The sequence below is a fragment of the Oncorhynchus tshawytscha genome, linkage group LG02, assembly GCF_018296145.1.
Source record: "Oncorhynchus tshawytscha isolate Ot180627B linkage group LG02, Otsh_v2.0, whole genome shotgun sequence".
NCBI classification, from domain to species: domain Eukaryota; kingdom Metazoa; phylum Chordata; class Actinopteri; order Salmoniformes; family Salmonidae; genus Oncorhynchus; species Oncorhynchus tshawytscha.
The window spans coordinates 32,290,077-32,305,964 of record NC_056430.1 but is presented as its reverse complement, the minus strand read 5'-3'; the positions used below and the strand labels follow the sequence as shown (position 1 = coordinate 32,305,964).

The 15,888-nt window shown below is 40.9% G+C and overlaps 1 protein-coding gene across 2 annotated transcripts; it reads left to right on the top strand.

The window, feature by feature from the left end:
• Window positions 1–1,638: 1,638 nt before the first annotated feature.
• LOC112217747 (guanine nucleotide-binding protein G(t) subunit alpha-2-like) lies at window positions 1,639–15,571 on the top strand. Of its 2 annotated transcripts, none has more exons than XM_024378247.2 (9): window positions 1,639–2,010; window positions 9,527–9,569; window positions 11,667–11,808; window positions 12,029–12,186; window positions 12,308–12,436; window positions 12,610–12,739; window positions 13,246–13,399; window positions 13,591–13,797; window positions 14,048–15,571. In XM_024378247.2, exons 1-8 carry the CDS (start codon window positions 1,893–1,895, stop codon window positions 13,779–13,781), a joined length of 1,065 nt encoding a protein of 354 aa, XP_024234015.1. In that variant the 5' UTR covers window positions 1,639–1,892; the 3' UTR covers window positions 13,782–13,797; window positions 14,048–15,571. The 2 variants fall into 2 exon arrangements, with proteins under 2 accessions (XP_024234015.1, XP_024234025.1); XM_024378257.2 differs by lacking the exon at window positions 1,639–2,010 and adding an exon at window positions 9,254–9,276.
• The last annotated feature ends 317 nt before the right edge of the window (window positions 15,572–15,888 follow it).

Sequence of the window (15,888 nt, the reverse complement as noted above, 5' to 3'; positions counted from 1 at the left end):
ATAGTGACACACTTTTTTCATCCAAGAGTTGGATGAGATGTGAATGAACATATTTAAAACTTGTCTAGGGTGTCAACCTCAGTCACTCTCAGATTAACTCAAGTAGTTCATACTGAACAGTGTTCTGGGGACAGTTGGATGTGCATTTATCCAATCACCCTCTTACTTCCTACTTACTTTCAAGGGTCTGACTGGCCGACTAGTCACTCAGGTGAGCAGAGAGGGAAGAGCTATTCTGAAAGAGGGGTGGACTAGTATCATTACACTTGTTCCCTGCTACTGTACCACCAGCACTGCACTGCACACCCCAGCATCTCTCAACCAGCGCCCCTCTCACAGTAAGTGGCCATCTGCTGGCCTAAGCTGTGGCCCAAGATTTAACAGGGGCCTCTGGATAATCTTGTCAACAGATCAGCTACACCAGGCCAATCCCATGATAAAGTAGGTAGCATATAGTCAAAGATCGAAGGGTCAGAATTAGAAAGGGACAACGGAATTGGAGGATGCCCTAATTAGCAACCCGGTTCTAGCCATGAGACCAATCTCTCTTTCTTTCTTTTTCTCTCTTTCACTGCACGTTGAGCAATCTCATAGTATCTGCAGGTGGAAGGGCCAATGTCTGGATTTTTGTCTATATTCAGCACAGTTAGAGCCACCTACCTAGTTGGTTAACCACAACTACAGCGCCACTCCATTTGAGTTTGTTCACATAAAGTATGAAACGCTATATCAGGTGTATGAAGCATTTTTACATTAGAATGGCCTTTGTTACTCTGTTACAACCAAGCCCAGTCAAACAGTAGCTAGCTGTTCATGGCTCTTTTGTTTTGTCGCAGAGGTAATCCACTTTGGAGTTCACTACATGCAAAGTTATTGGAGATGAAAATTCCTGACAAAATAGATCTATAAAGAACAGATCTATCAATTAGGCACATGCAAGCACAGAAGGCACTGTGCACAGAAGACACACTGCTGAGTACAGTAAATCTCTGTGCTGACCCATGACACAGTTTTCTGAGATGAGTGAAATCTCCCTCTGTTCACATTGTCTCTCTCCTCATCTGAGTGCAAAAGGCCAGTGACGTATGATTTATTGTAAGTGGTAGAGCTTGACCAGAAAGGCAACACTGTTGTTTAATGCGTTCTATCCTCAACGGATCACTCAACCCGTGCCAGGAAACGAGACCTGATGCCTGTTAAACTCTCCATCCTTAACCAGCATAGTCACAAAGCTAAGGTCTCACATTGTAGAAATGCCTTATGATCACACGGCCTTCACAGTCAAATCACAAAGTGACAAATAACGTATTTTCATGGCTCAGATTTGCATGCCAATTGTCACTGGCCATGGAACAAAAAGAACACCTGACACCATCTATTTTTGAGTCATACTTGACAGAAGCTGGGCGAGCTAAATTGTGCAAGAGGAAGTCAACTTGGAACATCCATATGTTCTCTATTTCTAATCCACCCATCTCTTTCTAAATCCAATGGAGTTTGCCATTTTTAACCTTCACTTTTGCCCTCTGCTTCATCCTAATTGGATCTAACGGTTCCCATGGGAACGCCAGAAAAAGCCCTACCCAATCCCAACCTGACGGCAAGATGTCAGGTTTAGCGTAGGGGAATTAGGGAGGGCTAACACCAGAGAGGACAGCTTCCCTTAGTCCCCAAGCAGTGATTGTCTGACTGTGTGTCAGTATACATCTCCGGTGCCCTCTTCCTCCAGTCACCAACCACGGACTGAGGCCAGGATCCCCTGTTCCCAGCCCCCACCTCTGCCTCCCTCTGTCCCGGTCTCCCAGTGCACCCCTCAGACGCCGGGAGCGGCCGGCCGCATTTCCGTACCACACAGGATCTTGGCTTGAAAGAGTGATAAAAAAAAGTAAAAAATGGGAGCCGGAGGAAGTGTCGAAGACAAGGCATTAGCCGCAAAGTCCAAGGAGCTGGAAAAGCAGCTGGCGGAGGATGCGGACAAAGAAGCCAAGACAGTCAAGCTTCTGCTGCTTGGTAAGGAGCTGTTGTGCTTGTGGGGCTTCGTCTGAAAGTGCAGAAAAGTAGAATGGAACACTCAACTGGCTTATGGTCTGTTAGCATATAAACCTGAACAGTGTCTGATGCAAACGCTTAGGATAAGCATAATCTTCTTTAAAAAACTGGGAAAAAAAGATATTGGTTGGAGATGAGAAAGTCTGCAACTACAGTATGTGCCCTGTTTTTGGAGAAATAGTCACACCTTTTTTTTTCTTGTCGGAGTTGGGGGGCATTGTATTGGAAATTTCACAGCAATAAAAGTTACAAATAAGTTTAAGTTTACATTATGTAAACATTTGAGTTTTTGCGATGAGGCAGCCATACCAACCTGTAGCTTAAGCATCAGCCATAGCAAACCTTTATGAGCATAAGCATAATATAAGATTGGCATTGGTAGGTTACACTAATGACAACAGTTGTGAATATTCACTGGTGAAGTTGACATAGTTGTTGTGAAGTCTTTAACACTTTGATATGGTCACTTGATCGGTGGAGCTCTTTTCTCAAGGACATTCTGGAACATTTTCAGTAGCTAAATAGAGGCTCTTGTGGAAGCACCTCTGAAATGATCAGAATTTGGATAAATGTAATACGCGTTTCCATTTGTGTAACACTTCCAGACTTGTGGAAACTTGCCAATGCTGAAATGGTACATTCAAAAACGGGCTATTCAATCAGGACTCTAGCATTTGATCCTGACATTGTATCTAAGTCTCCGGTATATATGAAAAGAGTTTAACAGTAAAAGTTATTAGAGTAGTTCATAATCTGTTATATACTGTATTGGTGTTCTGTCTTTGCACATTTACTATATTTGCACATTCAACATGACCCATGTCACTATAATGGATGCAAACAGATAAACATGTCAAGCTGAAAGTAGCTTACATTAAGTCAGATAAGCCCAGAGTGGCTGCTGCTGTTACCTCAAGACTGAGATGAGAAATCATGAGCTTGTGAGGTCAGAGGTGTAAAAAAAACAACATAGTAAAAGGCAATACCATTTCTATTGACTGAAACAACAAGTTCTCTCATACCGACATAATCTGTATGACAGTCGTTACTGTGGTATAGGGTGTATGGGATAATTTAATGTTTCTCAGCAGCAATAAAGTTAATAGGTGAGTAAGTTCCCCTGAAATGGAACGTGTTGATTCATAACTAGGCTACTAGAAGGGAAGTTGTAAGTATATTTCTATATTAGTGACATCAAAATACATTTTGATTCTGAGAAAGGTCTGGAAAGTGTAAAATATGGAGCACTACCTAGCAGGGAATCAGATTAGTGTTAATGTTTGGTTCTGAAAGGATTGGAAGAGCCCTATGTTGTCTTCATAGGTTATGAAACCAGGCTTATATATTTATATATTTCTGTATAAGTGGCCAAGGTTATGAATGTTGACATATCAGATGCATTTTTTCAATAGAGTATGTAAAACAATGAGCCGTAGATACGTGTCATGAGCTCTGGTTATAAAAAGCTTTGTGAGAGTTCAGGGGCAGGATTTAGTAAGCTTTTCTCATAGGATCATGGTAACCCAATTATGCTTTCTTTCCTGCCACTTAGACTCCCTGTAATCATTTCTCTAGCACTGGGTTACAACATGGCCCCACCATGCAAAATGCATAATCAAATGCTAATTAATAATGTCACAGAGACAAAAAAGTAAGGGCCAAGCTAATTGACAAGGGCCAAAAAGATCAATACTGCAATTCTGAGGAGCCAAATACAACAAGTACCAAGCCACTAAAAGGTTGCAGACTATAGAGTCAACAGAGGACTTCCATAGAAACTCAGTTGGGTCAACCATCAGAGTAACCAGAGCTAGCAGCAACAAAGCTCATTAGGATAAATTACAAGAGCCAATTACTATCTGGGCCATAGATCATGCATTTACAATAATGGAGCCAGAACATCCACCTGAGTTTACAACAGATCAAAGATGCAGATGTTACATCCTATACACCATAACCCCTGTCTACACCCCTCACTAACAGTAAATAGGGGCCATGGTCCACATTTTAAAGTAAACAAATGAGATACAGTGGCAGCTGAAGCAATTGGTCAAATATTGACACATTGCAAAAGTGAAGTCCTGTGAAGTGACTGACCCACAATCCAGGTGGCAGTACTGCAACCATAACATTGTGAGTTGAGGTTCTGTGGATGAAAAACAGCAATTTAATGCCATCAAAACTCATGTCTCCTGTTGCTCCTGCAGAACACAACACAGATGCAACACAGCCAACTCTCTGGCAGAACTATGGAGTAACAATTACTAAACACAGAGTTGTTCTGTATTTTGAATGAAATGTGAAACATCTGTATTACTTTTGTCATATTCAACAACATTTGCTGTCAGAGCTTAGTGTATGATGTGTGTCTTGGGTGCAAGAACAGTGACTACTCAACTCTTGCTTAAAAATAAATAAGCAATTGAACATTGCCTTGGCAGAAGGACATTTTCTGTAGCTTCATGGGTGAGCCACTTTATCTGATACACGGTGCCATCTTCTGGTTCTAAGCTGAAGTTGAGAGATGCTTCAGGTATCAATGACAGATTAGTATTTACAGTATTATTAGGCCAACAGTTTATTTCTGTGTCAGCTCATTATAGTCTTTTCTTTCATCGGGAGGTAGGGATTCAAGAGTTAGGTATGAGTTTAAACTAGGTCTCTGTTTATCTAAAGCAGTTTTAAAACGTAATTGGTGGTGAAGTGTTTTTACAGGACGAAAATATATTTGGCTTTTTGGGAAACATGGAACCTCAAGAGACCATCAAAACAACTATGAAATCAGAGAGGCAATTGCTTACAGCCATTTGGCACAAATAAAGCATGGATTAGTGGAGACGTGTTGCAGAGACAGCCCCTTAAGCACGGACCGACACACGTTTTTGGAACATCTTGTTTTGGTCCTGTCCGGACCGGCAGTCTTTTACTTTGTGTGGTCCGAACAGCCTTGATTTCAACGTCGGACTGGACTGAATCTTAACCAAATTTCACAAGTTTGGACAACACAGTACAGTAGAGCACAGTACATTACAGAACAGAAAATAAAAGTTCAGTACAGAAGAGCACAGTAGAGTGAAGTACAGTAAAGTTCAGTAAAGTTCAGAACAGCAAAATACAGTATAATGCGCTCTACTCTAATGTACTCTACTGAACTAAACTGTACTATACTGAATTAAACTGTACTGCATTGTGCCCTACTTTACCGTACTCTACTGAATAAAACGACTGTCCTGTACCATACTGTACGCTACTTTGCTGTACTGGGCTGTTCAAGCTTCTGAAACATAACCTAAACATCTATCTGTTCAGATTTCACATTTGTATTTGTTTGGGTGCAGAGTTTATTAGAATAATACCCAGCAATGTCTGCAAGTGTTTGTTTTTACATTTTGGCCATTCAGCAGACGCTCATATGCAGAGTGCATTCAACCAAGGTAGATAAACAACAACATATCACAATCATAACGACAACAAAAAAATATCTGTAACTGTTGCTAAGAATGTTATTGTAGTTGAAGTGGTCTGTTGGATAATTCCATAGTTTGGACTACTTTGAACTAGCCTGGCTGACTTGACCCATGTCACTCACAGCGCAGGAAGAGTTGTGACACACATTAATATTTGTTAATGCAATATTTGTTCAGAAAATCTGTGCCGGGTTTGATTGGTTCTCTCGAATGTTTTTTTGTTGAAAATCCAAATGTTGTAATAGAAGGGGGTGGAGCTCAGGGGCAGTGTGTGACTGTGGTTGTTTGTGAGAAAGACACAAAGGAGAGCCAATCAGTAAAAGTACAGCCACCTTTCATTATCGACACATTGTGCTGACAACATCAAAAGAACCATACAGGAGGACTTGAGAGTTAGGTCTTAGCCAGACTAACTTTGAACATCGTCGTTGCCAGTTTTAAAGCTTTTGATCTTCAGTTGGCTCCTCTTTCCTTTATGGATTTTAAAATAATTATTGTGATGTAATGCTTACTTCATTGTGCAGTGGACATTTGTCATTGTAAATTTCCTACATTGTAAATAATAGTGAAGACATCAAAACTATGAAATAACATTCATGTAGTAACCAAAAAAGTGTTCAACAAATCAAAATATATTTTAGATTTTAGATTCTTCAAAGTAGCCACCCTTTGCCTTGATGACAGCTTTGCACATTATTGACATTCTCTCAACCAGCTTCATGAAGAATGCATTTCCAACAGTCTTGAAGGAGTTCCCACATATGGTGAGCACTTGTTCCTTCACTCTGCGGTGCAACTCATACCAAACCATCTCAATTGGGTTGAGGTTGGGTGATTGTGGAGGCCAGGTCATCTGATGCAGCACTCCATCACTCTCCTTCTTGGTCAAATAGCCCTTACACAGCCTGGAGGAGTGTGTTGGGTCACTGTCCTGTTGAAAAATAAATGATTGTCCCAATAAGTGTAAACCAGATGGCATGGCGTATCGCAGCAGAATGCTGTCGCAGCCATGGTGGTTAAGTGTGCCTTGAATTCTAAATAAATCACAGACAGTGTCACCAGAAAAGCACCTCCACACCATCACACCTCCTCCTCCATGCTTCACAGTGGGAACCACACATGTGGAGATCATCTATTCACCTACTCTGCGTCTCACAAAGACACGGCGGTTGGAACCAAAAATCTCAAATTTGGACTCATCAGACCAAAAGGACAGATTTCCACCGGTTTAATGTCCATTGCCCTTTAGTAGTGGTTTCATTGCAGCAATTCGACCATGAAGGCCTGATTCACGCAGTCTCCTCTGAACAGTTGATGTTGAGATGTGTCTGTTACTTGAACTCTGTGAAACATTTATTTGGTCTGCAATTTCTGAGGCTGGTAACTCTAATTAACTTATCCTCTGCAGCAGAGGTAACTCTGGGTCTTCCTTTCCTGTGGTGGTCCTCATGAGATCCAGTTTCATCACAGCACTTTATGGTTTTTGCGACTGCAAAGTTTTGGACATTTTCCGGATTGACTGAACTTCAACTTTTAAAGTAATGATGGTCTGTCGTTTCTCTTTGATTTTTTTGAGCTGTTCTTGCCATAATATGGACTTGGTCTTTTACCAAATAGGGCTATCTTCCGTATACCACCCCTACATTGGCACAACACAACTGATTGGCTCAAATGCAATAAGAAAGAAAGAAATTCCACAAATAAAATTTCAACAAGGCACACCTGTTAATTGAAATGCATTCCAAGTGACTACCTCATGAAGCTGGTTGAGAGAATGCCAAGAGTGTTGCAAAGCTGTCATCAAGGCAAAGGGTGGCTACTTTGAAGACTCTCAAATATAAGATATATTTTTATTTGTTTAACACTTTTTTGGTTACCACATGATTCCATATGTGTTATTTCATAGTTTTAATGTCTTCACTATTATTCTACAATGTAGAAAATAGTACAAATAAAGAAAAACCCTAGAATGAATCGGTGTGTCTAAACTTTTCAACTTTTCATTAAGAACCGAAAATTAACCTGATTTCAACATCAGGAAAAAACATATTTTCACCTTTTATTTAAAGGATGGGCAACCGGCTGTTTTATTGTCACATATATTGGATAGGTGCAGTAAAATGCGTTGTTTTAAAGGGTCAGCCATAGTAGTACTGCACCCCTGGAGCATTGCTCAAAGGCACATAGATTTTTCACCTCTCGTATTCAAACCAGCGACCTTTCTGTTACTGTCCCAACTCTCTAACCGCTAGGCTACCTGGCGCCCTAATAGTAGAATACAGATGCAATTTCAAAATTTGGTTGTGCATCAGTCTTCCTATTGTTATGTCAGTCACGGAGAGTCACTCAGTCGAATTACCGACCGACGGGGCCTCATTGATTTTGTTAGTCACTTTCACTCAGATATAATATTTTAAAAAATGGAAAAATGGCTCTCCACCCTATGGCAACATGTATAATTGCAAAATAAATGCTGTAAAACTGCAAAAATATATCTCCACCCCATGGCAAACTGTGTAGAATTGCAGCAAACTTGCTTTAAAATTGTAACATGTTCAATGCCCCATGGCAAAATGTGTAGAATTGCAGGAAATTAACTCAGTTTTGTCCCTACACTGTCAAGAGGGGGTCCACTAAAATGTTTTGCTCACAAGGTGGAGAGGGAACAAAATTCCACTTAGTGCCCCCAAAAGGCTATAGGGCTGGCTCTGACTGCATGTGTGGGTATGAATGCTGGTACACAGACCCGCGAGCCACTGCGGCTCCTCATGAGGAGTTTTCCTGGCGTCCCCCACCCCCATCAAAGTTGCCTATCCTTTGTTCAGAACCTAAAATGTACCAAACTTCAACGTCTGGAGAATACGTCTTTTCAACATAATTTTGCCTACTGGGAGACATCTGGTTAATACCTTAAACCTTTACCTACATATAAGTCTTAGAAGAATCAGCAACAGAGTGTAGAGGAAAACCAACCATCCTGCAGAAATTAAACAGTTGTGATAACTGACATGAGGTCAAGAAGACAGAGCAGTGACGTCTTCGCTTATCGGACAATCCTCTGAGAGGCTTTTCAACCTCAGGCCTCCTTACCCAAGGCCTCTCAAATCCCTCCATTTAGGCCTGAGCTAATAAGGTCACTGGCCTCTGCTAAACCATTGGGACAGATGTCAATCACATTAGCCATAAACCCTTTCATACGCCCAATTCAAAATAGTCAGGAATCTTAGATGGCCCCCTTGTGGTGGCGTGTGGAACAACAAATCAGCATGTGGTGACAATCTCGTTTGTTAAAAACCCAGAGTGAAATTTGCTTACTGGTATTATTACATTAAAATTCACTGCTCATCTAAGTCTGCCCTACGGCCCAGAACTTGTTTACTCTGTTCCTATTCCCCCCCAACTAAGTGTGTTGTTACAGTTCATGCAGAGAAATGGGCTAAGCTGTTAGTGTAGTGTGTGATGGGAAATGTCCTATAGGATATGCAATGGTACAAATGCAACAACAACATGCAGAAACAAAGCTAAACACAAAACAGAAGATCATGATAGAACGGATGTGAAAGAACTGTAACTGTCACTTTTGCAACACCACTGAATGCTTGTCATGTCGTGTGTCTAAAAGCACTGGATCTGTGGCAGTGGAGGGGAGGGGCAACTGCTGACGTTCCTCTTTCACTATGTGCCATCATTATGCTCATGCTATGTTTCGGCCCTTGGGTTCCCTTTAACCAACTACAGGGTGAATGATGATGATGTGTTTGTATGTTTTTTTATTTTTTTAAACCTTTATTTAACTAGGCAAGTCATTTAAGAACAAATTCTTATTTTCAATGACGGCTTAGGAACAGTGGGTTAACTGCCTGTTCAGGGGCAGAACAACAGATTGTGCTTGGGGGTTTGAACTTGCAACCTTCCGGTTACTAGTCCAACGCTCTAACCACTAGGCTACCCTGCCGCCCCAACATGGGAAAGCCCTTGTAACATATCTACTTCTTCATTTGTTTCACCAGGTGCTGGTGAGTCTGGGAAGAGCACAATTGTTAAGCAGATGAAGTGAGTATAACAAAACAAATGCATTGTATCTCTCATTCCTCCTCAATCACATGCAGGCAACCTTGTCCAAATACTGTAACATCATTCTAAAAGGTGTAAACTGGGTGTTCAACAAGATGGACTAAGTTAATAGCTCATAATCACAACAGAATTAACCATAATATAATAGATTGTGGTGGCTGCAATTGACATGTACCCTTACAGAACACTGCTCAAAAAAATAAAGGGAACACTAAAATAACACATCCTAGATCTGAATGAATGAAATATTCTTATTAAATACTTTTTTCTTTACATAGTTGAATGTGCTGACAACAAAATCACACAAAAATTCTCAATGGAAATCAAATTTATCAACCCATGGAGGTCTGGATTTGGAGTCACACTCAAAATTAAAGTGGAAAACCACACTACAGTCTGATCCAACTTTGATGTAATGTCCTTAAAACAAGTCAAAATAAGGCTCAGTAGTGTGTGTGGCCTCCACGTGCCTGTATGCCCTCCCTACAACGCCTGGGCATGCTCCTGATGAGGTGGCGGATGGTCTCCTGAGGGATCTCCTCCCAGACCTGGACTAAAGCATCCGCCAACTCCTGGATAGTCTGTGGTGCAACGTGGCGTTGGTGGATGGAGCGAGACATGATGTCCCAGATGTGCTCAATTGGATTCAGGTCTGGGGAATGGTGGATACGCGTTCTCTGGAGTGATGAATCCCGCGTCACCATCTTGCAGTCCGGCAAACAGATCTTGGTTTGGCAGATGCCAGGAGACGCTACCTGTCCGAATGCATAGTGCCAACTGTAAAGTTTGGTGGAGGAGGAATAATGGTCTGAGGCTGTTTTTTATGGTTTGGGGTAGGCCCTTTAGATCCAGTGAAGGAAAATCTTAACGCTGTAGCATACAATGACATTCTAGACGATTTTGTGCTTCCAACTTTGAGGCAACAGTTGGGGAAGGCCCTTTCGTCTTTCAGCATGACAATGCCCCTGTGCACAAGGCGAGGTCCATACAGAAATGGTTTGTCAAGATCGGTGTGGAAAAACTTGACTGGCCTGCACAGAGCCCTGACCTCAACCTCATTGAACACCTTTGGGATGAATTGGAATGCCAACTGCAAGCCAGGCCTAATCCCCCCATATCAGTGCCTGACCTCACTAATGCTCTTGTGGCTGAATTGAAGTCCCCGCAGCAATGTTCCAACATCTAGTGGAAAAACCTTCCCAGAAGAGTGGATGCTGTTGTGGCAGCAAAGGGGAGGGGGACCAACTCCATATTAATGCCCATGATTTTGGAATGAGATGTTTGACCAGCTTTGGTCATGTAGTGTATTTGGACAAATTCACTTATAGTGTATCGCATTTAGTCAAAAGTTTAGCATTTGGTCCCATATTCCTAGCACGCAATGACTACATTAAGCTTGTGACTACAAACTTGCATTTGCAGTTTGGTTGTTTTGGTTGTGTGTCAGAGTTACAGATGCACAAATATCATGCCACCAAAACATACCTCTTGCCATTACCAATAACAGGTAAGGTTCATATTTTTGGTGGGGAATAATATTTATGCTTCTTTTTCACTCATCATTATTCACTCATCATTCATGATTGTGCGTAATCATAGTAGCAATCACATTAATGTAGAAGTGTTTAGAAACATATTATATTCTTATTTACAATAAAAGTGACTCCAAAATGACACGATACATTATTTACCATTCATTGCTTTTGGGCACAACAATCCAAAACACAACCAAAACAAACTGCAAATGTATCCAACAAGTTTGTAAAGTCACAAGTTTCATGTGGTCAATATAAGTGAATTTGTCCAAATACCATCAAATGGAAGGACTAGATACATAACATGCTTTCATTTCTTTACTGTAAACCAGATATGTATGAATATACTCTCAATTAAAAAGTGACATTCTGTACTGTCACCTCATATAAAACATTTGATATCAAATCCAAAATGCTGGAGTAGAGCCAAATGAAAAGTTATCTTCACTATCCAAATAAATACGTAGGGGAGTGCATAATGTCAGTTGTATTTGAAACTGTAATTACAACCCAACTGTTTTCTTCCTCTTATGTTGGGTAGAATTCTCCATCAAGGTGGTTATACCAAAGAAGAACAATTGGAGTTCAGGGCGATCATCTATGGTAACATCCTGCAGTCTGCTCTGGCCATCATCAGAGGCATGGAGATGCTGTCCATTGACTTTGGATCACCAAAAGGAAGTGTGAGTCCCACTCTGCATCTTTAACCTCTTCTGATCCTCCAAACAGACAATGACACACACTGATAGACATTGACACACCAGCAGAAGTTTTGGTAATTGCATGTTATTCCAATAGAAAGAACAACAATACATTGTTAGCTTAGTGAATTAGCTACTTTAGAATGGAAGGAAATTTAAGTTTTAGTAGCGGTAAAACTCACCATTTGACTTCATGGTGCAGGAAGACGGGCAGAAGCTGTCCAACCTGTCAGACTCCATTGAAGAGGGCTCCATGCCCCCTGAGCTGGCTGATGTCATCAAGAGGCTGTGGAGTGACAGTGGTGTCCAGGCCTCCTTCGAGAGAGCAGCCGAGTATCAGCTCAATGACTCTGCTGGCTAGTGAGTGTCACAGCAACTGTTATAGTCTGTTATGACAGTCATATCTTTGCTGGTACGTGTGAGAGTGATTATGTGGGTCTGGGGGTGTGGATGTATGCTAAACTGAAATCTCGCTAAACAGCTACCTTGGAGAATTGGACAGAATCACAAAGTCTGATTACCTGCCCAATGAGCAGGACGTGCTGCGTTCTCGAGTCAAGACAACCGGTATCATCGAGGAGCAGTTCTCCTGCAAAGAGCTGCATTTCAGGTGAGGGAAGGTTTGCCAAGCATGGGAGACCACAAGCGGCCAATAGTGGATCTCCCATACATCCTTGTAGTGTGTTAATTCCCTTTGATCTTGGGTTTGATTTTGCACAATCACCGGTTAAGTCTGTACAGTCAGATGTTAACATCTCACTTCTTTAACCTCTCTTCTGATAGGATGTTTGATGTGGGCGGCCAGCGGTCGGAGAGAAAGAAGTGGATCCATTGTTTCGAGGGTGTAACCTGCATCATCTTCTGCGGAGCCCTCAGTGCTTATGACATGGTGCTCGTAGAGGACGATGAAGTGGTGGGTTTGGTTCTACAGTTGACCTCTGAAAGGTCCATTAGTTTGTAACAGTTGTGGCCTTTTATGCCCAAATTCTGTACTTTTGTACTGTTTACTTCCAGTTCTCTTTTTTATGCTGTGATGCATTTGGTAAGATTGAAAGAGCATCATGATTTCTGATTCTAACTGAAGAGTATTTTCTCCAGTCTGACTTTGAAGTAAACAATGGATTATTCAGTCACAAGGTTACATAACTCTACTATCCCATCACATGTTAAAGTCCCTAAGGACATAGCTCAGATGACTGAACATTATGATTGCGTCACAGTCCTATGCCTGATACCACCACCCCAGTTCAAGCACAGAAGACATGTAGAGTTGTGTTTGTGTGATAGTCAAAGGCCCAAAATAGGAAGCAAGATCATGTCTTTGGTTTAGAGTAGTTATTATACTAATCCAGCCTGAGGGAGGATTGATGAAACAGAGATTGTTGGCACTTAACCTAACTTTCGTACACTTCTCCACAGAACCGTATGCATGAGTCTCTCCACTTGTTCAACAGTATCTGCAACCACAGGTTCTTCGCCACCACCTCCATTGTGCTCTTCCTCAACAAGAAGGATCTTTTTGAAGAGAAGATCAAAAAGGTCCACCTCAGCATCTGCTTCCCAGACTACGATGGTAAGAGTAACCACAAGTAAAAACAGCATAGTACGATTTCCCACGAGCAGGAATGATGGAAACGTTCTGTCTCTTCTACTGCAATATGATGTAGCAGCAAGATAAACAGAATAGGTACTGTCAATTTCATCACCTACAATTTTAAACAAATGAGAACCACTTTATAAGCTGCCCGCTTTCTCTACCACTAGGCCCCAACACATATGATGATGCCAGTGACTACATCAAGAAGCAGTTTGAGGAGCTGAACATGAAGAAGGGTGTCAAAGAAATCTATTCCCACTTGACCTGCGCCACGGATACAAAGAACGTGGAGATTGTGTTCGGAGCTGTGACAGACATCATTATCAAAGAGAACCTAAAATCTTGCGGTCTGTTCTAAGCAGATACACAAAGAGGTACAGTAGTTATTGCGTTGGTTCTTGAATTCCAAATCGACGCCTAGCCTGTACAGACACTTCTACTAGATTTGGACAAATCAGATAATAGACTTGCCTCAGACTAGGTGAAATTTTCACCATGATGGATACACCCATCCAATCTTTTCAGATTTAAAGTGCCTCAAGGGTAGGTTCAATTTGGAATTCAGCATCTTATTCTTTTATGTTCTTTTTTTTGCCTAATTAAAAAAAACTTTCTTCCTCACAGATTGTATTTTTCCCCTCTTCCCTTCACTTGGATTCATGTTGAAGTTGAGCAGTAGGAACAGAAGGCACAACAGAAGACTTTGTAATGTCATAAGACTCTTCAATTCTACACTATCCCTTCATTCCTAACACCCTAAATTATGGGTAATGAAGGCAAATACTAAGAAAACAGCCCCAAACTTACTCCAAAGGGAGTCAACATACATGTCCAACAAATCGAACAAAGATGGCAACATGTTCCTCACGGAGACAATGTGGATGATGTCCTTTAGATGGAAATGTGGATCAGAAGTCAGAACAACCGAATGAACACGTTTGATATAGGTACTTTATTAGATATTCTGGGGTTATTTCTGGCTCTTAAATGGTTTGTGTTGAAGAAAGTGTAGAAAGCTGCTCATGGAATCCAATTGATAAACTTACGAAAGGATACATTTTGAAGTGATCCATCTTACTCAACATGGTCAGAGTGAAGTCCTTTCCAATTACACTGTTCTTGCCCAATGATTTTTAATGTTTATATCTAGTTCTGTTTGGATATGCTTACTGTTTCGCACCAGATGTAACACAGTAAAAAGTTATTCAGCTAATTTCAATCAGCGAGTTCAAATAGCTGAAATTTAAGAAAAAAGTACCATCAAAACAAGTTAGCAATGTATTTTGTAAATAGGGGACCTTAAACATTAATATTCGAATACGTTATGAAAATGTTCAACATCAGTGACATGTTTAGTGATGTGCATGTATATTCCATTTTGACTACTGACAAATGAACCTGTAACTGACCGGTCTTGTGAAAGATAAACATTCAAAATAAAAATGTATACATAGCAACTGCCATTTCCGCATGTCATCATTCTTTGTATTTTTTTTTACAAAGATATGTGATGTGACCTTTAGGTCATACAAAGTTGATTTACTGTTTAAAGGAATACTTTTTTTTTTAAATGTGAGGTGAGCGAGCAAATAAAAATATGAACATGTAAAATAAAATTTCAACCCCTTGTAAAAAAAAACTAAACAACATTAATACAAACACCTTACCAAGACATTTTTGCCTTTTTGTATAATGGTTTTGAAATTCACACTCACAGGGACCACAGTTTGAGTCCTGGTTAGGGTCCCCCTCTATTGAACTACATTGATGTTAAGTTTTGTAGCCACATAATGAATACTCGACTTGGACTGTTACCATTTAGGTGCAGGATACCTACAATACTTTTGAACTAAAATTCTATAAAGACGAACAAGAGCTCAAGCATTAGAACATTTGAGGTGCTGGTACTCAGCTCAGCTCCGGTGAGCTCCTGTCCAAGTCAAGCACATAATCCAAAAGGAACTGTTTGCGATTTACAAATGATTACTTTGATTAACCACGCTTCAACCGAATTCAACCGAACCGAATACTACAAGGGCAAAGTGAATAATTTAAAATATTAAATTCATATGAAATCACAATTTTAAATGTATTTAACCTTTATTTAACTAGGCAAGTCAGTTAAGAAATTATTATTTACAACGACGGCCTACCCCGGCCAAACCCTCCCCTACCCCGGCCAAACCCGGACGACGCTGGGCTAATTGTGCGCCACCCTGTGGGACTCCCAATCACGGCCGGATGTGATACAGCCTGGATTCGAACCAGGGACTGTAGTGATGCATTTAGCACTGAGATACAGTGCCTTAGACCGCTGCAGCACTCGGGAGCTCAATTGTCCCATCAAAAAAATGTTTGGGGATGAAATGTGAAACAGGGCATCTGTTAAACAATAAATTAACTTTGTTAGGCCTAAGACTTAAATGTGTGTTGTATGACATAACCCCCATTGCAGGTAGTGTTGT

What these genes read in the sequence shown, in the direction of transcription:
- LOC112217747 (XM_024378247.2), top strand. Translation starts at nt 1,893, where the DNA reads ATGGGAGCCGGAGGAAGTGTCGAAGACAAGGCATTAGCCGCAAAGTCC. An exon ending in ACAATTGTTAAGCAGATGAA is followed by an intron (nt 9,570 to 11,666) that starts GTGAGTATAACA and finishes TATGTTGGGTAG; the next exon opens with AATTCTCCATCAAGGTGGTT. An exon ending in TGCAAAGAGCTGCATTTCAG is followed by an intron (nt 12,437 to 12,609) that starts GTGAGGGAAGGT and finishes CTCTTCTGATAG; the next exon opens with GATGTTTGATGTGGGCGGCC.